Source organism: Alternaria burnsii (genome assembly GCF_013036055.1).
Source record: "Alternaria burnsii strain CBS107.38 chromosome Unknown 730, whole genome shotgun sequence".
In the NCBI taxonomy this organism is placed as follows: domain Eukaryota; kingdom Fungi; phylum Ascomycota; class Dothideomycetes; order Pleosporales; family Pleosporaceae; genus Alternaria; species Alternaria burnsii.
The window spans coordinates 927,648-953,180 of NW_024066110.1; the positions used below are offsets into that span (position 1 = coordinate 927,648).

At 52.4% G+C, this 25,533-nt stretch overlaps 10 protein-coding genes across 10 annotated transcripts; 5 read left to right on the forward strand and 5 right to left on the reverse strand.

Annotated features, from left to right (window-relative positions):
* Positions 1–251: 251 nt before the first annotated feature.
* GT037_003723 (uncharacterized protein) lies at positions 252–1,547 on the reverse strand (the record flags this gene model as incomplete). The annotated part of the gene is made up of 1 exon (XM_038928770.1): positions 252–1,547. The coding sequence occupies one exon, from the start codon at positions 1,545–1,547 to the stop codon at positions 252–254; it is 1,296 nt and encodes a 431-aa protein (XP_038788477.1).
* Positions 1,548–1,812: 265 nt separating this feature from the next.
* On the forward strand, positions 1,813–2,547 carry GT037_003724 (uncharacterized protein; the record flags this gene model as incomplete). The annotated part of the gene is made up of 1 exon (XM_038928771.1): positions 1,813–2,547. One exon carries the CDS (start codon positions 1,813–1,815, stop codon positions 2,545–2,547), a length of 735 nt encoding a protein of 244 aa, XP_038788478.1.
* A 343-nt stretch (positions 2,548–2,890) lies between these two features.
* Positions 2,891–3,226, reverse strand: GT037_003725 (uncharacterized protein; the record flags this gene model as incomplete). The annotated part of the gene is made up of 2 exons (XM_038928772.1): positions 2,891–3,072; positions 3,133–3,226. The coding sequence occupies 2 exons, from the start codon at positions 3,224–3,226 to the stop codon at positions 2,891–2,893; spliced, it is 276 nt and encodes a 91-aa protein (XP_038788479.1).
* A 209-nt stretch (positions 3,227–3,435) lies between these two features.
* Positions 3,436–5,184, forward strand: GT037_003726 (adaptor protein complex 3 mu3a; the record flags this gene model as incomplete). Its single annotated transcript, XM_038928773.1, has 2 exons — positions 3,436–3,476; positions 3,528–5,184. 2 exons carry the CDS (start codon positions 3,436–3,438, stop codon positions 5,182–5,184), a joined length of 1,698 nt encoding a protein of 565 aa, XP_038788480.1.
* Positions 5,185–5,578: 394 nt separating this feature from the next.
* GT037_003727 (uncharacterized protein) lies at positions 5,579–7,480 on the reverse strand (the record flags this gene model as incomplete). The annotated part of the gene is made up of 1 exon (XM_038928774.1): positions 5,579–7,480. The coding sequence occupies one exon, from the start codon at positions 7,478–7,480 to the stop codon at positions 5,579–5,581; it is 1,902 nt and encodes a 633-aa protein (XP_038788481.1).
* Positions 7,481–8,710: 1,230 nt separating this feature from the next.
* Positions 8,711–12,960, forward strand: GT037_003728 (thiamine biosynthesis protein nmt-1; the record flags this gene model as incomplete). The annotated part of the gene is made up of 5 exons (XM_038928775.1): positions 8,711–9,122; positions 9,477–10,206; positions 11,785–11,838; positions 11,887–11,989; positions 12,037–12,960. The coding sequence occupies 5 exons, from the start codon at positions 8,711–8,713 to the stop codon at positions 12,958–12,960; spliced, it is 2,223 nt and encodes a 740-aa protein (XP_038788482.1).
* A 501-nt stretch (positions 12,961–13,461) lies between these two features.
* Positions 13,462–17,610, reverse strand: GT037_003729 (putative rna-binding; the record flags this gene model as incomplete). Its single annotated transcript, XM_038928776.1, has 3 exons — positions 13,462–16,813; positions 17,032–17,098; positions 17,250–17,610. The coding sequence occupies 3 exons, from the start codon at positions 17,608–17,610 to the stop codon at positions 13,462–13,464; spliced, it is 3,780 nt and encodes a 1,259-aa protein (XP_038788483.1).
* A 668-nt stretch (positions 17,611–18,278) lies between these two features.
* GT037_003730 (ribosomal protein l22) lies at positions 18,279–19,547 on the forward strand (the record flags this gene model as incomplete). The annotated part of the gene is made up of 3 exons (XM_038928777.1): positions 18,279–18,318; positions 18,367–19,353; positions 19,408–19,547. The coding sequence occupies 3 exons, from the start codon at positions 18,279–18,281 to the stop codon at positions 19,545–19,547; spliced, it is 1,167 nt and encodes a 388-aa protein (XP_038788484.1).
* Positions 19,548–19,788: 241 nt separating this feature from the next.
* GT037_003731 (u3 small nucleolar rna-associated protein 15-like) lies at positions 19,789–21,474 on the reverse strand (the record flags this gene model as incomplete). Its single annotated transcript, XM_038928778.1, has 2 exons — positions 19,789–20,142; positions 20,194–21,474. 2 exons carry the CDS (start codon positions 21,472–21,474, stop codon positions 19,789–19,791), a joined length of 1,635 nt encoding a protein of 544 aa, XP_038788485.1.
* Positions 21,475–21,991: 517 nt separating this feature from the next.
* On the forward strand, positions 21,992–24,887 carry GT037_003732 (uncharacterized protein; the record flags this gene model as incomplete). The annotated part of the gene is made up of 4 exons (XM_038928779.1): positions 21,992–22,688; positions 22,754–22,848; positions 23,051–23,334; positions 23,399–24,887. 4 exons carry the CDS (start codon positions 21,992–21,994, stop codon positions 24,885–24,887), a joined length of 2,565 nt encoding a protein of 854 aa, XP_038788486.1.
* Between the last annotated feature and the right edge of the window lie 646 nt (positions 24,888–25,533).

The window sequence follows — 25,533 nt, forward strand, 5'->3', positions numbered from 1 at the left end:
AGAGGAGCCGAGCCCACATGACGGTCGTAAATGGTAAAGTCGATAAGCACTCAACGATGGAGCGATAGGCATATCAGCGGGTCTCACTTGGTGACGTCCACGGAATTGGCCTGAAGTTGTTGAAGAATAGACGAAGATCGGCCTTTGACTGAATAACACCGTGAATCCCTCGGTTGATATTCTCAATCACGTCTTGACAAACAACAAAGAGCAAGTGATAGAGTGTGCGCTGGCAATCATAGATGAATTGTTCATCCACTGGGTACCGTGGTATTGAGCCGTTCGCGCAGGTTGACCGACAAGTCCACGACATGATGGGGACCAACGGAGCTGCTGTTCTCAGGGGCTAGAGTATCTGCTGGGGTATCATAAATGGCGATGATTTCTTCCAACATACCGGCCATGTCACGATTCTCCCGTCGTACGTCTAAGCGTTGAATTGGGTGGTTTTCTTCAGACAACGAGCTCAGCCGTAGATGTTCAAGCTTTTTGCATTCTTTTAGAGCGTGTAATATCGACGACCAAGTACCGGTAACGAGACGAAGATCAGAGAAGAGGGCTCGTCGTAGCGTGGCTGAATGACTGCTGATCATGGAAGCTAGATCGTCTGCGTGCAACGCGCAGAACATGAGTTGGAACACTTGGAGATTGGGACATGTGCAGGAAGAGGCTAAGCTTCGGAATGCAGATGCGACATAAGCACTGCGGTCTAGACTCAAAGTCAGGTTTCTCAGCTTTGGTGCTGTGGCAACAATGCTTGCGATCAATTTCTGCCAGCCAGGTACCTGAGAAACGTCGTCGTAGACGGTCAAGACAGAGATTGTGAGAGTGTGGAGATGCGAAAAGCGATGACACAACGCATGAAGAGATTGTGCGGGTACATTGAGCACCGAAAATGGTAGGGTGGCTTCTTTGTGTAGAGCGGTTCCACGTCTGCATTTAGCCATGCGAAATTCGAGCAGACGAACATGGGCCTGGACGATAGCATCGACGACAACTTGGAAGCACCTGCTACGAAACAAGCGGTCGTCTTCTGAGATGAGGCGGCGGCATGCAGCCGGCTGGTCATTTCTCGGATAAAAGTGAACAGCCTCCAAGTTGGTGAAGCCTCGCAACGCTTTGACAAGGCTATCGTAGAGCCGTGTCGGATATTTGCTTTCCAGAACATATTTCAACGTAGTTGCCTCGTCGTGGACATGTCTGTCTTGGATACCAGGCACCCTAGGAAATCGTTTGGGTGGAGGGAATCTGCCCACGCGGCTGATGGCAGTGAGCGTGTGATAGTCACTGGAGGTCAGAAGTTGGATCTGCAGGACTTTGACAGCACCCCGAAGATTTTCACACCGTGAAACACTGACGAGACGACTCAGCGAGGGTGAGCCGAGAGTAGTCTTTAGTCGGGAGAAGGCGCATTCTACAAAGAGTGGATGAATGAGGAAACGCAGCCTCTGGGAAGTCTGACGGAGGTTCTTGCAGGACAGTAGTTCTAGACTGGCAGCAACGAGCTCGAACAGCTCCACAGGGAGACGTTCTAACTGTGAAGTCATAACGACATGGTGATGGAGAGCGATGGACAGATGTGATGTGATGTGAGGTGGCACATGCAATGAGCGCACGGGCCAGGAACCACTGGTAAGAATCATGACAGCGCTGGCCCCCCGCAGCGGCCCACGACCTCAGCTACAACGACGGAAGCGACGCTTCGTGCAAGTAAACAGCCTCGTCGTCTGTCTTTGTTCCCGCACCACTTCACTCTCTCGTACTTTGCATTCTCCATCGCGGCTGCATTCGCGTGCGTGTGCTGAAGACGCCATGGATTCGATGCGCAGCCTCAACAAGTCACTGCCCAAGACAAGACGGCAGCCCGATGTGCACCAGTCGTTCCGGACCGCGGCGTTGAACGTCACCAACCTATACAAGTCGGCGCTTGCCGACGTCGACAGGGCGCGCACCGACGGCTACCAAGAAGCTCTCGACGACCTGCTCGCGTTTCTGGACAAGGAGAAGATGGGCCTGGGCGACGGAGAGGGCTGGCGGATACGGCAGTGGGCGACGGAGCGGCTGGATGGAAGCCTGCCCAAGCAGTCGAGCAGCGACAGCGACGAAGAGTACCTCGACAGCAACCGTGCCAGGAGCTCCTCGCCCATCATGGACCGCACGCTGGACCCGCCAACGGCTACCGAGCAACGATGCGACTCGGCGGCTCCCCTTCACATGGAAGCCTCCACCACAGAGGCTGACATGTCGCCACTACACCACGTCTTCGAATTCTCTGCCGCCCAAGCCTTCCCGTCCGAACCACCAAACGAAACCGCCTCGGCCGACATGTCAGCTGCCGCTCGCCGTGCCTTCTCTGCGCCCCGCCGTCCCTCGAACCGCTCGTCGACCCGGAACCTCCAACGATCCGCCGCTCAGAACCTCTTCCAGCTAGGCACAGGCGCAGGCCAAAAGAGACGACTGATGAACGACTTCTTCAACGTCGATGGCTCCAATGACCGACGAGACGGCTCGTCAGGCGGCGGACCCAAGCGCGGACGCATGTCATAGCACGCAAGACACCAACGACGCTTCGACGAATCACGACTACCTGCATCATACCCCAGACGGCGCATATAGGGCTAGTGCATCATTTTTCATACGCATTGGGCGAGGCTTAATAGACGCATCCTGTGGTGTTCATTGCTTTTGGATCTATATACCTTTCTTTTCCTTTTCTATGGGGCGGGACATCATTTAGTGGTGTGCAAGTAGATAGCAAGAGAGAGCTTTTTTTTTTGTGAAGGAGACGGTATCAATAATATTGTTCTAGGTCCTCAGTTCTCTTTTTGTTCTGTGGAATTCCAACACGTTACATGCTGTGCCTCATCTAGTTCATGCTGCAGTCGTCCTGTCATGAGAACCACCGATAGACTCCCAGGCCCACCATGACAGCGCTTGTCCCCGTTATAGCGATACCTCTGCTCCTCATGCCGAACATGCTTTTGCTGGCTCGTATCGCCGCTTCATTGGCCTTGATTTGCGAATGACCCGAGACATAGGTAAAGGCGCCGAGGCCAAGGAAGGTTGCGCTTCCTGTGTGTGTGTGTATTAATACTGGGTCAGGTAGCTCCTATCGACGAGAGAGGGCAGTACCAACTATGCGGCAGGGCGTGCAATCCTCGAATTGCGCTCTGTCATTCTTGAGGGCTTCTTGAAAGGTCGGAGGAGATGGCGGTTGCAGTGCCATTGCCGTCACTGCCGAGACGTGTCCTAGAGATGTAACCAAGACCCTGACTGTATCGTATAAAGGCCTTGCGACGACAAGTTTGGACGACATGGCTCTAGCCGCCGCCATGCAGGGATCGTCTAGCCCCGGAAGCTCCCCGCCAAAACTGCCCCACGACGCGAACCTCACGTCCTCGCACGCGCATGGCTCGCAGCTGACACCCTCACACCATGAGCGCAATAGAAGCTCTCTACATCTTCGATGAGCACAAGTAGGATCACGCTGCTGCAGTCATCACGTGTTTCATCGCTAATGTCGCTAGCACCCCGCTCCTCGAACACACGTACCTCAATCGCCCACCGCCATCTTCTGTCCTACTGCCTCTCTACCTCGCGCATCCCGCCCCAAGACCCCCGCTAATATACCTGCCCAACACCAACCCACCGACGCTGCTATACAGCATAATACAAGACCAGCTTCTGTTCCTGTGCCCGGCATCAGCTGATACCGACCCTCTGGCCGTTCTCACCCTCCTCCACCGCCTCACCGACGTACTTGAGGACTTCCTGGGTTCGCCACTGCTAGCGAGCAAGATCGAAGGAAACTATGATGTCGTCGCACAACTACTTAGTGAGATGGTCGATGGCGGCATCATCGCCAACACAGAGCCCAACGCACTGAGAGACGTCGTCGAAGCTCCGAATCTACTCAAGAGCCTTCTAGGAGGGGTTGGATTGCCATCTTCAACACCAAGCTCGCTCACACCATCTTCTGCTGGAGCATTTGGTCTAGGGGGTGGAAGACCGAGTCCGCGATTGGGTCCCTCGCCAGCCTCAAGTCAGACAGGCTCACCGGTACCGTGGAGAAGGGCCAATGTCAGGCACACGAGTAATGAGATGTATGTGGACATTGTGGAAACACTCCAAGTCACCATGTCGCCATCTGGCCGTCCTTTGGCTGCAGTGGCAAATGGTACCATCGCTTTCACTGCCAAGGTCTCGGGAATTCCAGATCTCATACTACACTTGGGATGCGCAGGTGGCATACAAAATGCTGTCTCGCTCCCCGTTTTCCACCCTTGCGTCAGGCTCAATCAATGGAAAGCGAGACCGGGTGAACTGTCATTCGTCCCGCCAGATGGTCGCTTCGTGCTCGCTGGATACGAAGTCGATCTACTAGGTTCCGCAGCATTGGATGCCTTTTCTACCGAGAAGAGCGCCAAGAATGCGAATCCAAAACTCAACATACCTGCTACAGTATCCGTTACCCCCTCCCTTGGGCCAAGCGGCACAGACTTCGAGGTCAAACTCCAACTCAACCCACGCTTCAGCGGAAACAAACCCTCTCAGCCCAGCGCCGCAAAGGCTAGCCTGAGCCGCACATCCTCCACAGGAACGACGTCTGCTCCTGCTATCGAGGAAATGACCATTCACATTCCTCTTCCAGCGTCTGTCAGAAACGTCTCTGATCTTCGTCTCGCACGCGGAACAGGAGATGCAGGCTACGCCCCTGGCGACAGGGCAATAGAATGGCGTATAAGTAGCCGTGAGATAAGCAGCCTCATGTCTCAAGACCGGGGCGGAGGAATTGGAGCCACAGCCACGCTACGTGGGACTGTTGTTGGCCAGGATGACCCATCTGCGGAGGATGCTTTGGATGCCAGTGGACCGGTTTCGTTTGCAACATCAACATACGATTATGATGACGACCAGAATACACAGATATCTTTGCCTGCGGCCTCGTCTTCTAACGCGCCGAGGCCGGATAGTGACGCCAAGATCAAGCAGGCAAACAAAGTACTCATGCCAAGCTGTGCGACCATCAGCTTTTCCGTCAAAGGTTGGTTGCCGAGTGGAATACGCGTGGAGAGCTTGAACGTGGACCAAAGAAAGAGTAAAGGTCTGGGTAGTGGTGTAACTCCGTACAAGGGTGTCAAGTATCTATGTGTCAGTCGAAAAGGTGTGGAATGTAGATGCTAGATGCATCCGTCTGATTGCGAAAGGCTGGCAAAAAAAAAGCAGACTCCCAACCAAACGCTTCCACAGACTCTTCCTGATGATTCAGTTGTACATGTGAGGTGTTTGTTGATTTCATCGATGGCATTATAAACTATGCTACCTGACACTCGTCGATTGCGTCGAACATGTCTCCAGACCTCAAATGTCCAGAGATGTATACCACTCTATCAATGAAACAAGTTGTCGATCTATATCTCCATTTTTGCTGTAGATACAAAGACCTACAACCTGGACAAAGCTCCCGCTCGAACGCATTTGGACTGTACCAACGTCGTGAAAGTCATTAGACCGTCTTCTCTTTTCTAGCATGCTCCAGCCATCCCTCGGAAGTATGGTGTCATACCACAGTGTTAGTCTACTGGAGGATGGTGAATAGCGCCTCCTCAGCCGCTGGGGCAATCGGCTCGTTGCCAGGCGCAGGCTGTACAACATTCGGCAAAGACTTTCCGACGTCACCACCTTTGCGGCCCTTTCTGCTGCTGCGGTCGTGACTACCACAGCGCGCACTGCCTTCGGGAGACATCCAAGTTTTGCGTGGACGACCAGTCAAACGCTTTTCGATCTTCTCGACCTTGTGTTTTAGAAGTGCGTGCTTGGCTACCAGCTTCTCCAATTCTGCCGCGCCCTTGTCATTCCCAACCTTCTTTCGATTAACCAAGTTGTTGGCTAGACAGTCAAAGATTGGGTCATTCTCCGGGTAAGCTAATTGGCAGACAAGATCCATGAACTCGGGCGATACATCCTCAGCGCGGATACGGTCACAGAACTGCTTAGTGAACTGGGCAACGTACATGTTGTTGAGTCCTAGAACACGGGCAGCGTGGCAAATCTTGAGGTTCTTCTTGTCATGGACATGCTCAGTCTGGAACTTCAAAGAGTAGATCCTGCTCTGGTAGGTCATCTCATCCATCCAATTGAGGTGCGCCCTTGCAGAGTCTACGTCCATCGAGTCGGCGGGAAGGATCCAGGAGGTGGCTTCAGGTAGTCTGGTGAAGTACTCAAGAGCCTTGAACGAGCACTGCATCAAGACGTACTTGGTGACAGTAGCCAGCTTGACATCACCGAGCTTAACAACAACTTCAGGACCGTTGCCAAAGAGCATGCGCTTGCTGTGCGGCATGTGACGGATGTCAGCCGAGTAGTTGAACTCGGGCATGGCGCCGGTCTTGTCGCGTGCCTGCTTGGAAGATTGGCCCCAGGGTGTCGTGTGACCGTTCTTCTCGATCATAGTTGATGATGGACGTACACTCTTCGTGATAGGTGGTGCGGTGGACTTCTTCCCATACTTAGACATATCTATAGGAAAGGTCAAGGTCTTGGGCTTCGGGGCTGGCGGAACGATTTTCAGCATGTTCTTCGTCACGAATGTCGGGAATTCAGAGTCGCCGAACGAAGGGCCACAACTCTTCTTCGTTGAAACAGTGTCAACGGACTCTCCAGTAGTGGTCGCTTCAGTCTCCTGCTCCTTGATCTTTCTAGTCTCCTCATCCCTGGGGGGATCAACGATCTCGAAACTATCCGAAGCCTCAGAGAAGGTCTCATCGACTTCGTTTTCCGCCTCAGTAATGCCTTCAGTCTCATCTGTCTTGGTGATTTCTAATTCTCTGTCCTCAAGTTCGTCTTCGGTGATCGACTCAGCATCGTTTGTTGGCACAGGGACAAGCGCAGCTGACTCCTGCTCAAGGCTGCGAACGGTCACAGCCTTCTTCTTCAGCTCAACTTCCAGCTTCCTGATCTGACTGTCCTTCTCGTCAGCCTCGCACAGAAGCTTTTGGTTCTGAAGGAGTCGATCGCTGTTCTCTTTCTTGAGTAATCTGATCTTGCTGTCCTTCTCTTGGACCTCCGCGTCTAGGTCACTAATATGATGGTCCTTATCTTGAACCGCACCTTCCAACTCTGCAACTCGAAGAGTCTTCGTGATTACCACCGCCTCTAGTTCTTTCACGCGCTCCTGTTTCAGAGCGACGGTGGTCTCGAGTGCGGCGACCTTCGGGTCCTGGCTCATAAACTCCGCGATGAAGCTATTGTCGTCGTCATCATCAGCCCAGTCGGCCTTTCTGCTATCGGTGACTACAGCGGGCTTTGCAGAGAAGTCACTTGTGATGTGCCCATTGGAAATGCCCTTGAGCACGAAACCCTTCTTCTGCTGAGGGCCTGGTTTGGGCTTCGGTGGCGCCTCTGCAATTTTAGGATTCGGAGACTCGGCAGACTTGATCTTGTTATTGCCAGCAGCCCAGAAGGAAGGAGCTGTCGTCATCTTTCGCGTTCGCTCGGGGGTGGAAGGAGGGGGGTCGTTGAACTGTAGTTCACAAGTGTTGTCAGACAGGTGAGAGAGCAAAGATGGCTTTCTGAAAGTTAGATTGTCAAAACAAGGCACAAGTGACGAGAGTCGCGGGGCTGCTCTGGCGTTGACGAAGTGTGGGCCCTAACAGAAGAGTTGAGAAGCGAGTGTCTGTGGAGCGTGAGAAGAAGAGGGGAGACTGTTCATGTATTGGGAAGCGTGCGACTAGCAAAATTGGAGTACGTGTAAATGTAGAAGTGTGCGACTTCGACTTTTTCGTGGCGTCGAGGCGAGTGAAGGGAAGGAAAGTGCGCCACACGAACAAGATCCCTTAGAGAGTAGGGGTGATCAAACCTTCAGAAGCCCACCTGAGTTTCACTAGACAAGCAGATGCACATTGCACCACATTCACCAATCGCTACCTTTCATAGACAAAGTACGGCAACGATGCGGGTGCCTACACTGTCATCTTAGATGACAGTTTTCTAATATGACGACAAAATGGAGAGACGCAGCTGCCATGTGACTACCCAGTCAGGGTTACGACATGGCTCAGTCTCAAAGGATCTCTGAATCCGATCAGACTTCTAGCTTCTACTGAAGGACAGAGTACTACTGTACACATGCCACCTGCGGTGTGAACTACTGGCTGCAATCCAAGGCTATCTTTCCAGTAAGGTGATATCCTTCCAAGGTTGTCTCAAAGGACCCTGATATGCCTGTCTACTATCTCGTTCCAGAAAGTTTATTGTCTTTGGGCCCACGGGTACATCTTTGGAGTCTGCATATGTGATGGCAATGTTCTGATGCGCTTGCCGTACCTAAGGGATAACGTAGCAGTCATCAACGGACGCGTCCTCGCTGTAGTCATACATCAGCAGGCCTTTGTTACGACACACTAATAGAGATGGGAGCATTACTCGCCTTTTGTTTCTCTTGAAAAGATGCATAAGATGCAATGAGTATTGGATTCGAAAGCTGGTTGGGGAAAGGGCGACGATTTCAGCCCTGCGATCCCCGCATCCGAAGTCCGAACTATGTTAGCCAATAGAAGTTGAAGGAGGTCTACTTACACCTACTGTACGTGTCTCCTGCATTGATTCGACTACGTCTATAAGACCGCATCATGTCTCTTTTCGCATCCAAAGCTCTGCAGTGGTACTACTTTAAGCAAAACTATCGTGGTTATCAACTCGATTGCCTACCATGACGACCCAAGTCCGCAACCTCTTCCACCACCTACCTCCACCAGCAGAATGTCTTGCGCTTTTCATCGCAACCCTCGAAATTGTGCCGTTTGGTATAATAGGCCTACGTGATCCTTCCTTCTTCGCAGATGGCTACGGTCTGCCCATTTCACGCGAGTCCGACACGTCACCTGCATCCGCAAAACGTTCCAGCAACAATCAAAACACGTACGAAGAAGATCAGAAGACAAAACAAGCTCTGATCGCGGCTATAGCAGCACGCAATGTTCAAAATGGCGTTCTTCTGGCAGTTTTCGGGCTGGTGCTGCGAGACAGGAGGAGTTTAGGTGTCGCAGTAATGGCAGGATTAGTTGCAACTGTCGCGGATTCGGTAATTGTCAGCGCGTATGGAACAAAAGACAAGATTGCAGGTCATTACGTTGGTGTTTTCAACAGCTTGGCGATTGGAGGGAGCTTGCTATACTGGGGCAGAAATGATCGGCTGTGGTAGATGTGCCGATTGGATGCGCACAAGGAATAGAATGAATGGACTGCACATGACGAAAAGACAGCAGGAGTAGGGCGCATCGATGAGCAGCTTGGTACAGACATGAATCGCGAACCTTGCCTGTGTCGGACTAGCGTTCGCGACATTCAGCCCCCTCTTAGGCAACATCTTCTATCCCTTTCTCAGCTCCTTTTTGCTCCCCTCCGTTCATAACATCCGACACTCACTATGACATGTAAACATGCCATCCTGCATTTGGAGCCCTCACCCTTTGCAGAATTAGCAGGATATGAACAACCAGATGCCGCGGCACGTGCAGCAGCAGAAACGACATCTGGGCGAGCACCGAAGAAGGGCAAGGATTACTCGATAGGAACCTTTCCCGGTCCTCTTGTTCTACCGCATGATGATCTGAACTACGATCCGGACAGTGAGCCTCAAACTACCAAAGAGTGGCTGAATGCGGAAACCAGGAATAGACTATTATCGACAACTGGAAGGGATACACTATATGTGGCACAAGTACCCAAGATCAGTAAGAAGGTGGAATTCATGAGAGACTGGGTAATACCAACTGGTCTTGGAGCATCAGAGGATCGACAAGAAGCAGAGCCACCTCCATCTGCAGACCTCTCCGTTGATTACCTTGCCGCCTTCTACCACAATATGCCCGTTCGCCTCCTACCCACGCCCTTGACCTGGACACAATGGGGTTCTAGTTCCAAACCCTCCAGCCGTTACCGAAGTGCCGCACTGCCAAAGTATGTTGGTCTTCTCGATAGCGAAGATCGATGTACGAGGATCCGCGTCCGCCCCCCGCCAGATTCTGCTTTTCCCGCTCAACTCAACCTAGACGATATTCTTGATGTGGCTATATCGATCCTCCCTGTTGACGCCTATGCTCTGGTTATCTTGGTCGATCATGACATCTACGAGTCTGAAGATGATGACTTTTGTTGTGGCAGAGCATATGGAGGAAGTAGAGTGGCTGTTGTTCAGACTGCACGGTATAGCCCGATGCTGGACAAACGACAAGGAGAGCAGATTGATAGAAATCATATGTGGCCGTGGAGTCATTGCAAAACATTTGTAGATGACTTGTGTGCTACGGAAGACGTAGAAGCAAAGCCAGCAACAAAGAAACAAAAAGACCTAAGTAAGAACAGTGCAATGGCAGCTGCGGTCGCCTTAGCCTCAGCATACAAGCCTGTCTCTCCGGTGCAAGAAGTCCAGGCGCTATGGTTCTCACGGCTTGCGCGAACGGTGTCGCATGAATTAGGTCATTGTTTCGGCATCGCGCATTGTGTGTATTATGCATGTAATATGCAGGGGACGGGTAGTATTAGGGAAGACGTAAGACAGCCCCCGTTTTTGTGTCCTGTCTGTGAGGCGAAGATTGCGCATGCTATCATTGGGGAGCTGAGCGGTGGCCATGAAGAGGAGAAAAGAATTTGGGTCAAGCAGAGGTGCCAGGCATTGGGCCGATTTTGCAAAGACTTGGAGCACAGAGAGCGAGAAAGTACAATGTGGCGAGGTTTAGAGGCTTGGTTGGAAGAGAGGTTAAAGGTGTTGTGATCTCTGACCAGTCCAAATTGCCGCAAACTGCTTTAGATCATGGTCGAAAGCTTCGAATCGTTGATAACCCCCCCGCTATCCCGCAAACGCGCTTCTTTGCATTTCACGTCCCACACTCTCAACTGTACGAGACATTGGTTGCATGTTTCAATACTGACTATCGTCATTACCAAGGTCTTGTACACCGTCTGTATCCTTGATTATCCTTTGACAAGGCATGTATAGCGTGCCGCTAGACGCAAAACTCTTCGTACGCATCCAATTCGACTACATCCGGGTGTCTCGATAAAGCATGCCGTTCGCTTAAGAAAGTTAGTTCTATTGGACGTTCCTAAAGGAAATGGTTTTATATGGCCAAATTGACTGCCTGTGTTAGCACTGCAACTTTCGAACAATTCAGGGATATATTTGAGTGAATAGAAACAGGTATAAAGATGTTTGGTCTTGCATGGGGGAGGCGTGTGTTTTGGTTCTGTGAGGTGTGTTGACGTGCTCGGGAAGTGTACCCCTCATTGCCCCGCTATCTCCCGTCACCATGCATCTGCAGTGAGCAATTTACCCACCTTGCTTCTCAACAGATAGGAGAGGAGCAGAACTATAAGTATCCGGTAGAAATGGTGAATTTCAGTCGCCGCCTCTGTTGCTCTTTTGTCTCAAAAACCGAACTACAACACCTCTCCCTGACACGAAACCAACTTGGTACGATGCTATCATCGAACCAGCACAGCAAGGTCACGCTGGTCTTGCTCTTCGCATATGAGAATTTCGTCACGATCAAGTAATAGGTGCCCAACATGGCATCATCAGGTACCCATCTCAACCATCAGAAGCAAAGCATGGCGGGTGTTCAAGCCTTCGATGATCCAGACTCCTCACAAGGAGACTTGGTTATTGATTGCTTGTTCTGAGATCATACCGTTTAAACTTGATCTGGATAATTCCAGCGCGAAGGACTACTGCTGCTTCCTGATGACCCTTTCCCCTCTATGTTGGCGTACTGACTAGCTCAGCATTTGTACCAAAGTCAAGATGTCGACTGATAAGATTACCTTCTTGACCAACTGGTGCGCTTTGCATCTAAGTCAAGTGAGGTGCATGCTGACAGTTATTAGGCACGCTACGCCATACCACGCTCCTCTCTATCTTGCCCAGAGCAAGGGATATTTCAAAGATGAAGGCGTCAAGGTCGCTCTTCTTGAGCCCAACGACCCAAGCGTACGGCCAATGTTGCTCGTTTCGAAAACATGAACTTACCATATCAGGATGTCACGGAAATCATCGGATCTGGAAAGGTCGACCTTGGCTTCAAGGCCATGATCCATACTCTCGCCGCCGCAGCTCGTGGCTTCCCCGTTCAGTCAATCGGTTCCCTGCTCAACGAACCCTTCACCGGTGTTGTGTATTTGACCTCTTCTGGTATAACCCCCGACTTCACAACCCTCAAGGGTAAGAAGATCGGCTACGTTGGAGAATTTGGTAAAATCCAGCTCGATGAACTCACCGCGCACTACGGTATGTCACCTGATGACTACCAAGCCATTCGTGTGGGCATGAACGTCACACGGTCTATCATCACTGGCGAAATCGATGCTGGCATAGGCCTCGAGAATGTCCAGATGGTTGAGCTTGAGGAGTGGCTTGCTAGCCAGAACCGCTCGCGCGACGAAGTGAAGATGCTCCGCATCGATGAGCTTGCACAACTCGGCTGCTGCTGCTTCTGCAGCATTCTCTACATCGGAAACAACGACTTTATCAAACACAACCCAGAGAAAGTACGTGCTTTTCTGCGTGCGTGCAAGCGCGCAACTGACTTCGTTCTTGCGTCTCCCGACCAAGCCTGGGAGGAATTCTGCAGCTTCAAGTCCACTATGAATACGCCGACCAACCGTAAGATCTTTGAACGCAGCTTCGCGTACTTTAGCCCCGATCTTCAGAATGTCCAGCGTGACTGGGACAAGGTCACCCGCTACGGCAAGAGACTTGGTGTGTTGGACAACACATTCAAGCCCAACTACACGAACGAGTACTTAGCTTGGGGTCTTGAGGATGAAACTGGTGACCCTACTGGCGATCAGAAGAGGATGGTGGAGCTGCAGGAGGGTGTTAAACAGCATGGTGGGTTCAAACGTCTCGAGACCATGTCTGGTAAGACTGTCATTGGCGCTGCTGCCTCTGCTGTGGCTTGATTTGATAGGTGGAGGTGGAGATGCACTCATTTTCTCCAACTAGTCTATCGGAAAGCCTTCGACCTGAATGGATGATAGCGACATGTTGACATACACGAATGAATCAAAACCGTCACTCGCTCAAGCTTGCTGTTCATTTCACTCTTGTCCATAGTCTAGATGGTATCCATCAGTGTACGGTGATGATATTTCAGCTCCGCGCATGATATCCACGTATTCTACCTCACTCACATCCACACTCAAATTGTACCTGCACCTAGGCTGTTCTTGCGAGTATTGTGACACTCATTATATTATATTGCATACACACGGTGCGCAGCACCAAACTAAGAGGAAAGAGGACATCGAAAGCCAACCATATCGGCTTTGATCCGTAAGAAAGCAATCCTCAACGCCAAAGTATGCAGAGAACCCTAGAGGCAGTTGAAACCCGCTCCATGATAAACACCGATCAAGTCCTGTTTGGATCTTGATATGCGACCGTATTCCCATCCCCTGCCATTACTCTTCCATTTTGTCATTGTCTCTGTTTGCTTCCTTCGTAGGCTCCTTCAAGAATTGCGCGCGAAAGTCCGCGTTACTCTTCGGCTCGCCATTAGTCGTTGTGGCACCCTTGGGGATGGTTGGCCGACCAAGACCAGGTTTTCCACGCCCTCGTCCACCACGAGCAGCTGTAGGTCGATTGACACGGTTCGGCTGTACAAAGCTGTTGCTCGCCTTCCACTCGCCCTTCTGCTTGTTGAGGTCGTGAATTGTTCCGATACGAAGCTTCCTTCCCTCAAAGTCCCTGCCCTCAAGTGCGAATTGAGCCTTACCGGCGCCCTCCACAGTCGTGAATTCGATGATCGCACCGCCATGGTGAGGTTCGAGCTTGATCTTCTTGAAGCCGTACTGCTCGACAAGCGGCTTGATGCGTACGTCGGGGACGGTATCGGGTAAGTTGAGGATCGCGATAGACCGGTCCATGAAAGAAGCAGGCTTGACAGTGGCTTCAGCAGCAGCGTTGCTCTGTCTGGGAGTCACTTCACGAGCGGCTGAGTTTTCCGGGTTCTCTAAAGTCGACTGCACCTTTGGCTTCGTAGCAGGCCGATCACTTGCGATCTCAACCATGATCTTGAGGCCCCAGAACTCCTTCTCATGCATCTCCGCCACTGCAGCATCAGCGCTATCCTTAGTCTCGTAAACGACGTAACAGAAACCACGATTGTTGCCGGTAGACCTGATGGTTGGGCACTTGGTCCTCTCGATCTTGCCAAATTTGGAAAAAACGTCCCTGATTTCCCTCTCTTTGACCTTGAAGTTGAGATGCCATATATAGACCTCACGACCCTCGGCAGTAGCGCCATCACGTTTCTTCTTAGCGTTGGGGTCAGATATTTTCGAGGTCAGCTTCAAGCCCTCGACATCAGTACCATCCAGTTGTGATGCGGCAACTGCCTGTTCAGCTGAAGCGAACTGTACGTAGCAAAACCGGCGGTGGGCATCAAACTTGAGCGATGGGAAGCGGATGCCGATGATCTCTCCAAACGGGCTGTAGAGCTTCCGTAGCCAGGCTTCGTCGGCATGCGCCGGGTAGTTCGTAACGTACAGCGTCGTGCTCTGGCCTCGCTCGATCGATATATTGTGGCCTTCGAATCCTTTCGCCTCCTTACTCAAAGCGTAGTCAGCTTCTTCGGGAGATTCAAATTCCACGATAGCCGTGAAACTGTCCTTCTCTTCTTTCATAACTAAATTGCGGACCGTGCCCGCATCAGTAAAGAATTGGCGTATCCGAGTTTGTGTGGTATCGAGTGGTAACTTCTTAACGATGACCGACGTGTGTTCGCGGTCCCGTTTCGGGCCAGTAGAACGAGCTTCCGAAGGTGCTTCGCTCGCGCCTCTTGCCTGGCCGTTGATGGAATGGGAAGCTTCTTCAATTCCCGCAGTCTTGCTCTTCTTCAACATCGCATCTTCATCGCCGTCCTCCCGTTTCCGTTTTGCTGAGCTTTCCATAACTTGGCTGTCTGGTGTATCTTGTGGTGGAGCTGCAGCAGCCGCGAGTGCTCGTTCCTTCTCTCTCCGAACAGATACGATGCGCTCAGCTCGTCGACGCTCGATTGTCGCGCTACGTACTTTTAACGCTGACTCATGCTGTTCGCAATGACTGATGTACATGTCGATAAGCAGCTCCGGGTGATCGATCGTTTGCAAGCGCTTCATGCCACGTTCCAAGATTGAGGTAGCCTGAGTCGGTGGCAATAGTGGCTGGCCTGCATTCTGGTTGTTCCTTGTTGCATGTGGCGCCCACAGAAGCATCTCGAAGATGTAGCAGCGATACCAAAAGTCGTATGAGTCTTCCTGGTACTGTGTGATGGACTCCTGAATCTGACGGGCTTGATCTATTTCACCGCGTTGGAGCCAAAACTTCATGTGAGCACGTTCAAGACGGTACTTTGGGTCCGTCCACTCCCTGCCATGTTTCTTCATGCCAACCTCTCGGACAAACTCTAGGGCAGACCGGATTCCGACCTCGGCTACATCAACATCATCTTCTGTTGCTCTGGGGTCGTCAAAAGCTCTTCGCCGTAAGTAACCACACCAGGCGAGTTGTACCTTGATGAGTTCATCCAAGTCGGTGTGTTCCAAGAGACCAGAGCCAGTAGCTGTATGTTTAACAAGCTCAAGATCCTCGAATGGTTTATTTTCCGATTCGAGCGTTAGCAATCGGTGGGACCAGAGTGATCCAGACCAGGGACAATGGCGGGTCGCGCGCTCCAGGACGTTGAGCAGATCTACCGATCGGTTGTCTTGCCAGATAAGAAACTCGACGTGATCTTCCCATATTGAAGGATCGACTGGGAAGCGAAGCGTGGCTCGCTCATAGAGTGCATTGACAAGATGGAAGCTGTAGACGCCCATAGTTCTCTTCTCCCATTTGAGATAGCGAGTCATGGCGGTGTATTCGGCGGCTTGATCGCCCGCTTGGATGGCCTGTAGAAGTTTAAACTCGTATTCTTCGCGGTTGGCATATTGCTGTTTGATGTGTGTGTTGTTCTTCACCACTTCGTCCATCACCTGCTCGTAGTGACTCGTATTGTAGCGAGAGTTGAACGACGAGTATCTACTGAGCGTATTGGCCCATGTTGCGTGTGGCTGACCTAGGCGATCGTTGTAAATGGCGGCTACTCGTTTCGCCTTCTCTTGGCTGAAGCCTTCGCGCTCTAGATCTTCTTCCAGGACTTGTAGGTAGCGGTCCCACACAAGATTGCTTTCCTGAAGGTTATACTTGACCCTCTCTGCACCTTCTTGTAGCGCGTGCAGTAGTAACTGAGGCTTGAAGAGCTCGCGACCAATCAGCCTTTCCTCTTCAGACCACTCCTCTGGCGGTATTTGATCCCAAGAGCAAGCGACTAGGTAGCTCACATACTCGCCGTATGCTGCCCAAAGCTTTGCACTGTAAGGCTCCTCTTGTGTGGCTTGCTTGTGCAATTCTAGCACGCTCATACGCTGCTCCACGTCCTTGGCCAGAGTTTTCTCGTCGTTCAATCGGTAATGCCACAACAGCTCACCGAGCGGATACTTGTCAGACATGGTTTTGTAGGCATCGCGCAGAGTTTGCACCAGCTCGTATGCGTTTGGGTCCGCGTCGAACGAGGCAAGGTGATTTTGGAGGCCCTGGTGCAGCGTAGTGACAAGCGAGACATGGCTGTAATAATCGAATGGATTTTCTAACAGCGTCTTGTCCAGTTGGTTGAGCCAGTCGATGTGCTGTTGGTCCAAAGAGCGAGTGATGAAGTTGCGGGGTCGCGGCGAAGCCTCGGACATGATGCTGGCTACAGACTCACCGGAAAGATTCTGTCCAAGATGTTGAAGGCTGGGACATGGTCAGTGTTTAGTAGTGGAGTTTGTGTAACAAAGCTAGGCTGGCGCAGCGGGCAAAACCCGTGACCACGGGCAAGCGCGACACCCGGACGTCACTGCTCGCCCCACAAAATACAATGCGCGCTACCTGTAAATATGCAGGTGCAGACACGGTCTCACGACGTGGGCGGGCCAAGATATAAACTAACTCGGTAGGAATGATGAACTTACGTGACAGGCCGTTGGTGAACTACAGAGTTCTGGCGCGCGGCTTGTTGTTGTTGCATGCTGGCAAGGTCTGGGAAGATGTTAGTAGAGGCCCTGTGAAGTGGCATTTCGCAGCCGCTCGCCACGTCCTTTTTTCTACCAGCATCTCTGACGCTGCAATTCCATCGTACTGGGGCTGACTGCAGCGCTGTGCCGCTGGAGCAAAGAAAGCGGGTACCTACCTGCCAGTGTATCCATACCCGGTGTCGAAGTTTGCCGGTACATAGGATTCGGCGGAGTCATGCGCGCGTCGCGAGGGGATGCTATCTGTTGCGGCGTGCCGATTGAACTGTGTACTGCTCTTGCGCCGTTCGCGATGTGGGCGTAGCCTGGAGATGGCACACGCTGCTGAAGCGTCTGGGGCGGCTGTGGAGAGGATCTGATCTGCTGACTCAGACCCGAGGGTGTTCGCGAGGGCATCTGGCGCCGTGTACGTTTGCCTGGGGATCGGAGTAGTGACGGCGACGGGATAGTAGGGGCGGGCTGAGGCGTTGGGGTGCCCGCAGGCGAGTCCGACGGCGACAGCAATGAGTTGATATCCATGGTGGGTGTTGTGTACAGTTTGGTGCAGTTGTTCGGTATGCGCTCAGACTAGACGGCCGTTTCGGACGCCACAGGCGCACTCGACGTCTTGCTATCTTCTCTTCTATAATCGCGAGCTGCGGGAACTAGACGGCATCGAATCCCTCGTAGCGAGTGGCATGGGACGAGGGCGGGCGTTGGGCGCGAAAAGGACGGTGGGCGGCGCGCGGCGATGGGGCGAGCGAATGTGATGGGAGATGACCTCGTCGGCGTCGTGGATGAGAATGCCTACACTGGGCCTAGAAGAAAAGGTGGTTAGGTGCACCAGACGAGCTTGGGCCTGCGACTAATCAAGTAATGATGGAGCGAGCACTTCGCGACTCGGAGCAGCTGGATGCGGACTCCCGGGCGAGCAGGTAGAGAGGGCAATGCAGGGTGTAGGGCGCGTCAGCAGATGCGCGTCAAGAAGGGCCAACTGGACAGCGTCGACGATGGTCTGGACAGGAGCGGGACGACACGACTCCTGCACATTTCTTCTGCGAGCTGATCGCTGCGTCTGGTTCATGAAGATCTGCCGAGACTCCCCACCCCTGCAAGCGCGGAGCCTTTGGCCGCAACCACAGAATTTCCCGTCAACTCCACCGCATTGGCATCACCAACGCCGCAGCTTCGTCGTGCTGAGCATCGGCATGAGTGCTCGAATTCCCTCACGGCGCCTGGGCCAGTCGGGTGCGCCTGTCCTGTTCCCCCACAAACTCTACGACTAACACCGAGTAGCCCTCGCCGTCTTCCGCCCGCACACTCGCTGGGTGCCGTCGACATCGCTTCCTTCACTCGCCCAGCGCAACGTCTCTTTCGGGCGCAAGAACCAAGACGACGACCTCACCAACCCCATCCTCGAAGACTATCTTAGCAAGAAGGAGAAGGAGCACGAGGCAGACGCAAACGACAAGGCCGAGCCAGCACGCCCGACACGCCCCGCACAGCGCACAGGAGACTTTGCCGTCACCCCGACGTCGCTCTTCGCACCCGAGAACGACATGCCCGGATGGCGGCAAGACCTGAGTCCGCAGGAGAAACTCGATCTCAAGGCAAAATACAGACAGAGGGAGCAACGAGCAAAGGCACAGCAAGACAGAAAGCTCATGAGCATGACCCTCGACCCTGATGAAAAAGCCCGCAAGCGCCTCGAACGCAAACTCATCATCTCCGGTGTCAAGCGCCACGGCCGCATGACAAAGGCTGCGAAGCTACTCCGCACCGAGCGCCAATCGCTGTACAAGTCACAAGTCCTCCCTACGTCTACCAAGAAGCTGCAGAAGGTCGTCAATCAGATCGCCGGAAAGACCATATCAGAGGCCCTTGTCCAACTCCGCTTCTCCAAGAAGAAGATCGCTCGCGACGTCATCAAGGGCCTCGAGATTGCGCAAAATGAAGCCATTGCGGGCCGGGGCATGGGCCTAGCTGGCGAGGAGGCTGCTGTGTCTCGTTGGAATAAGCAAAGAGAAGCTACGGATGCGGGGAGGCCGAAGGATACTTGGGACTACAAGACCTCCCGAGAGCATGGTAGTGTAGAAGCGAACAAGGTCAAAGTGCCCTTCTTCAAAGACACGACGATTCAACTGAAGGATGGCAGTAAGAAGGTGGTGCGCGACCCCAGTGAGATCTACATTGATCAGGCATGGGTGGGGCCCGGAGAGAGCTGGAAGTCCCCTGAGTTCAGGGCGCGGGGTGCCATCAACATGCTGAAGCACCGGACGACCAGTGAGTTGGCTACAAGCTCACTTTGCCGCATCACACGCTGACACCATCTGATAGGCTTTTCCGTACTTCTCAAGGAAGAGAAGACGCGGATGCGCATCTCGGATGAACTCAAGAAGAAGCGCGACAACCGCAAGCTATGGACTGCACTACCCGACCGACCCGTGACATCACAGCGGCAATACTGTCTGTGGTAGACGCATGTACGAATTCTGTGTATAGCATATGGCCCGTGTAAGAGAGCTGGCTTGTACAATATACCATTCAAGATTATAACGTTCCCATCATCCAAAGCAATACCAATCGCTTCATCCGGGTATTCATCACTCCATCCATCCCAGGTACATAACATACATGGTTCCCCTTCTCAACTTTTTGAAACATGTGACGAGATCCTGAACGCCTTCGCTATGCAAACAAAAGACCTTTTGGTCATTCTCATGCTTCCACACCCTCTGTTGCGCCCACACTGCTGACGAGCATATCCAACATACCCCTCACTTTCCAAGCATCTTGACTTGCTTCAACTGTCACTTTGACACGTTGCATAAGCGCCATGATCAGATCGTCGACCTCTTCGCTTCTGCCTAGTTGGTCGGCATAAAGATCCAGTACTACCAAGGCAACGTCTGTCGTCAGACGTGTGATACGATAGTCGGATATGTTCTTTATGCACCAGCGGAGAATGGGCTGGAGTGTTACCGAGTCGCGATTGCTAAGGGCGGTGCGAAGAGTAGAGCGGTGACGTAGAGCGGTCAGGAGCGTGAGAGACTGACTGCGCGCGTTCGCATCCTACGAATTGTGAGCAGTGTGCCAGAACGTCGATGAGAAACATGAGCTTACCTTTGATTCAAGTACCATGTCCAACGCCTGCGAATACATGCCCTTTCGTAATGCATGCGCCCAAGGCTGTCCAGCAGTAATCTTTCCCCGCGCATTGCCTTCAATGACTATATCTGCGCTTTCGCCTGTGAAGTCTTTGCCTCGTATGCGCTTTTCCCAGCCCTTCCCGCGCTTCCGCTTCTTGCTCCTGTCGTACTCCTCAATCTTGCCCTCCATGAGAGCTTTCATTTCCTTCTCCCTTTCACGAACCTGCACCTTCTGCTCGCCTGAGAGATGGGTCTTGATTGAGAGCAGGCCAGACTGCATGCCCACGGCGATGTGCCGATCCTCCTTCTGGTTCGGAATAACGCTAAGCGACAGAACGGGAGAGGGGTACTTCATTCCTCCCACTATATTCCAGCCAGTTGTTTCGAAAACTTTGACATGGCCATCAAGGGCACCAGAGAGAAGACGCTCGCCATTGTTCGCCAACGAGAGCGCGGTAACCGTCTTCTGGTGGTTGCGCAACATTTGAATCGGCTTCGCAGCTACAATGTCGAGCACGCTGATCACGTTGTCGGCTGCTGCGAGGACAGCAGTACCAGAGGGCATGGGTAGAACGGTCTCGACGGGCGCGGCATGCTTGAATACCATGACCGCCTTTCCGCCCACTCGCGAATCCCAGAGTCGTACCGTTTGATCGTAACTTCCGGAGACAAGTAGCCCACTCTGCGCAGGCATGAATGTACCGCTGCGCACGTAATCCTGATGCCCATCAAACTTCATCACACTCTTCTCACTCGGCAGATCCCATAGTCGCACAGTCCTATCGTCGGAACAACTCATCAAACCCGTGAGGTCGGTTGGATTCCACTGTGTCACCCAGACAGGCTGCTTGTGTTCCTTCCATGTCTTCAAAATCGCCCTACTCTTCACATCAAAGGCCTGTATGACACCAGTGTCGCCTCCTGCGACCAAGATCCTGCCATCGCGCCGTATGTTTCCCGAATGCGCAATGTCGTCGACGCCGAAGCGCGATATCGTCTTGACGACCTTTCGGCTCTTAGAGGAGAAGATCTGAACACGGGATCCAGTCGTCACGGCGAAAAGATCCTGGGCGGCAGACAGCGCATTTGCGGGCTGAGAAGGCGGTATCGAGATATGGGTTACGGGCGACGAATGCTGCGACGGGTCGAGGCGCAGCTCTGAGGCGAACGAGTTCCAGTAGTTTTGCTCCGACGTGAGAGTCGAGGGACCCTTTGGCAGCTTCAAAGGCTGTAGGAGTTGTACTTCAGCGGCCATTGTGAGTGTTGGAGGCGATCAATGCGCGTGTCGTTACAAGTGTCGTGAGCTTTTCGAGTCGAGGAACTTTTCGGTGGGTCAACGACTCGCGCTAACGATATCGGGTGGCGTCTGCCGGCTTGAACGCGCGCAGACGCCGACTGTGGTGGACGTCAACATCAGGACCACTCTGGGTCATACTCCCATGACCTCTTCCTGAATGTTGGTCGACACGCACCATTACATCTTGTTCTGTATAGCTCTGTGGAGTGTCTGTCCCCATCGTTGCGCAGGAATGCTTGCTGCCACTAGTGCTGGTTGCCTGGAAGATCGCCGTGCACCCAGTTCATCAATAGACGACGCCGCATCACCTTTTACCTCATCAGCGTCAAGCCGACACCCACGTTCTGTCATGCCACACTCAATCACCAAACATCCATCTCTCAGCCTCGGACCTATCAAACCGTTGATGTTTGGTCGCCTTTCCCCAGGATAAGCCGATCCTAGAGCCCATTCAGGTCGCGCTAGGCGCGTCACCATGGACGCCGGCGCCCTTGACAACATGGACGAATTCTTCGACTTCGCAGCCCTTGATCAGAACGCAGATCCTGGAAGCAACCATGTTCCAAAGCAGCAAAGCGTGCCGTTGATTCAACTAGATGATGTCACAAATATCGACTGGGCTGTCGAGCCAGCAGCCCACCATAGTCCCACGGCCGATTTTCAATTAAACGACATGCCCATGTACGATGTTAGTCGATGTTTCTCCACTGGCGATGTGAGCCAGCAATGGCCATCGTCTCATGAACCAGAGAGTTTGGTGTCACGCATGGTTGAGAGAGGTTTAGCTCGGACAACGGACCAAAGTTGGCAAACAGATAAACCCCGGCATATGGCGACACATGATGAGGCAAATTTCAATATTCCATCATCATATTCACCATCTCTTGGGTTAATGCGATGCAAAAACGTTCATGGCAACAATAGAGGGAGCCCAGCTGACACCCTGGACTATCGGCTTGAGCAATCTGCATCACAGATCGATCGGTCAACGATACTGGCCAACACCTCCTTCCCTCTGAGCCAGGCACCAATCAGCTCGGTCGCAGCCCAGCAGGAAGCCTTCAGCGGCACTTGGAAACCTGCATCAGCCAAACGTAAAGGACCCCAAAGTCGCATTCCGCTCGAAGCGAGGCAAATTCTGGAAGATGAATTTGCAGTGAATCCATACCCATGTAAGAGATGTCTGCGAACGAATCGCCTGTGATATATACACTGACTTCGTACACGTATCTCTTAGGTACCTGGGAATTAGATATTATTGCACATCAAGCCAATCTCGACGTGAAGAAGGTTCGCAACTGGTTCAATAACACCCGAGCTCGACAGAAATGTGTAGGCAAGTAGCTTCAAACCCGATTGGCTATCCTTTGACTTACATACCTAAGACTCTCAAGTCTCTACACTAGAGTTGTCAGATCGCAATTGCCGCGTACTAAAAACCAAACTCTCAAGAGATAGCCTAGAGAGTCTCGAAAAGCAGGCGAATGGCGCTAATCAACTGCCGCAACCACCTCTGGCAGTATATCTTGCACAGTCATACCAAGAAGAAGCAGTAGAGTTGTCCCTAGTACAGGCCGCCATCGATGGTAATTCTCTTGGCGAGAGTAACCCGAACGACGGGTGGTCTGACTCGAGGCAAGGCCGTAGAGGCTCTGTCATCACATCTGTTGCCTCTTCCGAAGGCACTGCACTGACGACTTATACGGTTTCGTCTAACGGTAGTCGCGGCAAAACTTCGTCTTTTGGTCGTGATCGAAGGCGGGGTAGACGTCGGATGGCTTGGAAAGAGTCACCTCGCCAAGCTATTAATGGTGTCAAGTAAGTTGTGACTGCAAAAGACGCATATGAGACATGCACTGACTTCGTATCTTCACCTCTGTAGTAGTGCAGGTGAACCCCAAAAGGATCTTTCTTTCTTCTGCACCTTCTGCCCGCGAGCGTTCAAGACGAAGTATGAATGGATTCGGCACGAAGACTCTGTTCATGCGCTTCGGACTACCTGGATCTGTTGTGACACAAAGTCATCTGAGATACTCGAAGCCTGTCCATTCTGCGGTCAGACCCATCCTGATGACACCCACATGGCTGGCCACAAATATCAGCAATGTAGGAGCAAGCCCGAATCTCAACGGACTTTCTATCGCCGCGACCACTTCATCCAACACATGCATCATGTTCACTTCGCTAACACCAAACACCCATCGGTACGTGTCGGATGCCAGGCCCGATTGTTAGCCGCTCAGGGCCATTACTTCGGCTGCAAAGATCTCGCCATGAAGTGGCGTCGCTTCGGTGCTCCAATGAAGAAGGACGACCCGATGCTTCATTGTGGCTTTTGTGGGAAAAGATCCAGAGACTGGTCTGAGCGGTGTGAGCATATCGCCGAGCACCTCATCACGCGTGAGCTTGACCGTGCTGTGTGGTGGGGGGAGCGCAAGGAGAACCATCTGGAGAATCTATACTCGACGACACCCTACGAGTCGTTCCGTTGCCGATACTGCCAGAAAGTGTTTACGGATGTCAAGGAGATGAACGAGCACTCCCATTGCCGTGTGTGGAGCTGCCGTTTCCTACGAAGCTTTGACGACGTTGCTGCTGACAATGCAGGACCACCGCTTTGCCCGGACTATCCTTCGGCGAAGGCTCACCATTGCTATCTTTGCGGTTCCGGCTATCGCACGTTTCATGTCGAGCATGCACAGAACTACCATCGCTATCGTTCATGCAATCAAGAATTCTATACGTCAGAGGAGGCCTTCCTCCAGCATTTACACAACTTTCATGGCGCTTCACAACCTGCGCTACTGCGAGATAGTAGCATCATTGAGCAGAGTTTCATGCGTAACAAAGGCGCATCGTTTGAGCCAGTGGAGTTCAATGAGAGCTGGCAACCTTGCGTCATGGATCTTGATGTAGCGTCTGTTAGTCCGTTTATTGCCGACAACGCTGCCCCAACTTTGCCTGTCGGGCAGAGAAAGAACCAAGCTCAAGCACGCAAAGCGCTAGCGATTCCGAAGAAAGCCCGCGATGTTGTTCAGACTTACGACGCGGATACAAAGAAGGCACAAAGGCCACGGTCGGATACCGCGGTCTCGAAGGCGGAAACTCATCACCCACGATTTTTCCGACTCAGTACATACGTGCCCTTCCGTTCATCTCGCGTGTTCTTTTCCCGGTCTGCAAAGCCAACGGATTTTCCAAAAGACGATCATGCTGTTTTGGAAGAGCTATCGAAACCGCATGTTGCCACACTAATTATGACGGCGGGCACGCTCAGTATGGCTGCTACTCGTTGGTTCATTCAACCTAAGACACATGCGCTTGATGGTCTGATAGAGCTCACCATCGATCATGAAGGAGACTCGGACTGAGCGTCTTCGCCGGATTCTGGGGCCACTAGCGGCGTAGCCTTCCGATGTCTCCTTCCCTCCGAAACCACAAAGACACAGACGTCATGTTACCTTGCTTCAATGATTCTCTGCAAAGGCTCGAACCCAAGACCTTCTGTCTGTTGTCTGAGGAAATCGTCAAGTCCAACTATGATTCCATCTACAAACTTTATTTGTTGAGCCTCGCGCTCGCTAGCAAAGACGTCTGTAATGTCGCTATTCGAATCTACTACCGCGAAAACACACTCAAGTTGGACTGGTCGCGTTTCCACTGTTCGGTACCAGCTAAGGTGGCTTGTCCACATTCTATTCGTCCGACCCCAATTTTGGTTTGGTATCCGCCCAGGGCAGTTGCACATCACCAAACAAAGCGCGAGATAAATACAGAAATCTGTCGTTTCGATGATGGATTTCCGAAACTCTTCTGCGATTGGATGATCACGGAACCGTACAACTATCCTCATTAGCTCGTGCCTACCATTGTGGGCCAAACCGATACACGTGGAAGTCGGGCATGAGCGCATCCATTGTGAGGAGCACTGTAAATGCATGACTGAGATTGCTGTTGTTGGTGTGATATGAATATAGTCCTGGACTGATCTGGTAACTTCGGCAGTGTCGCTGGGGT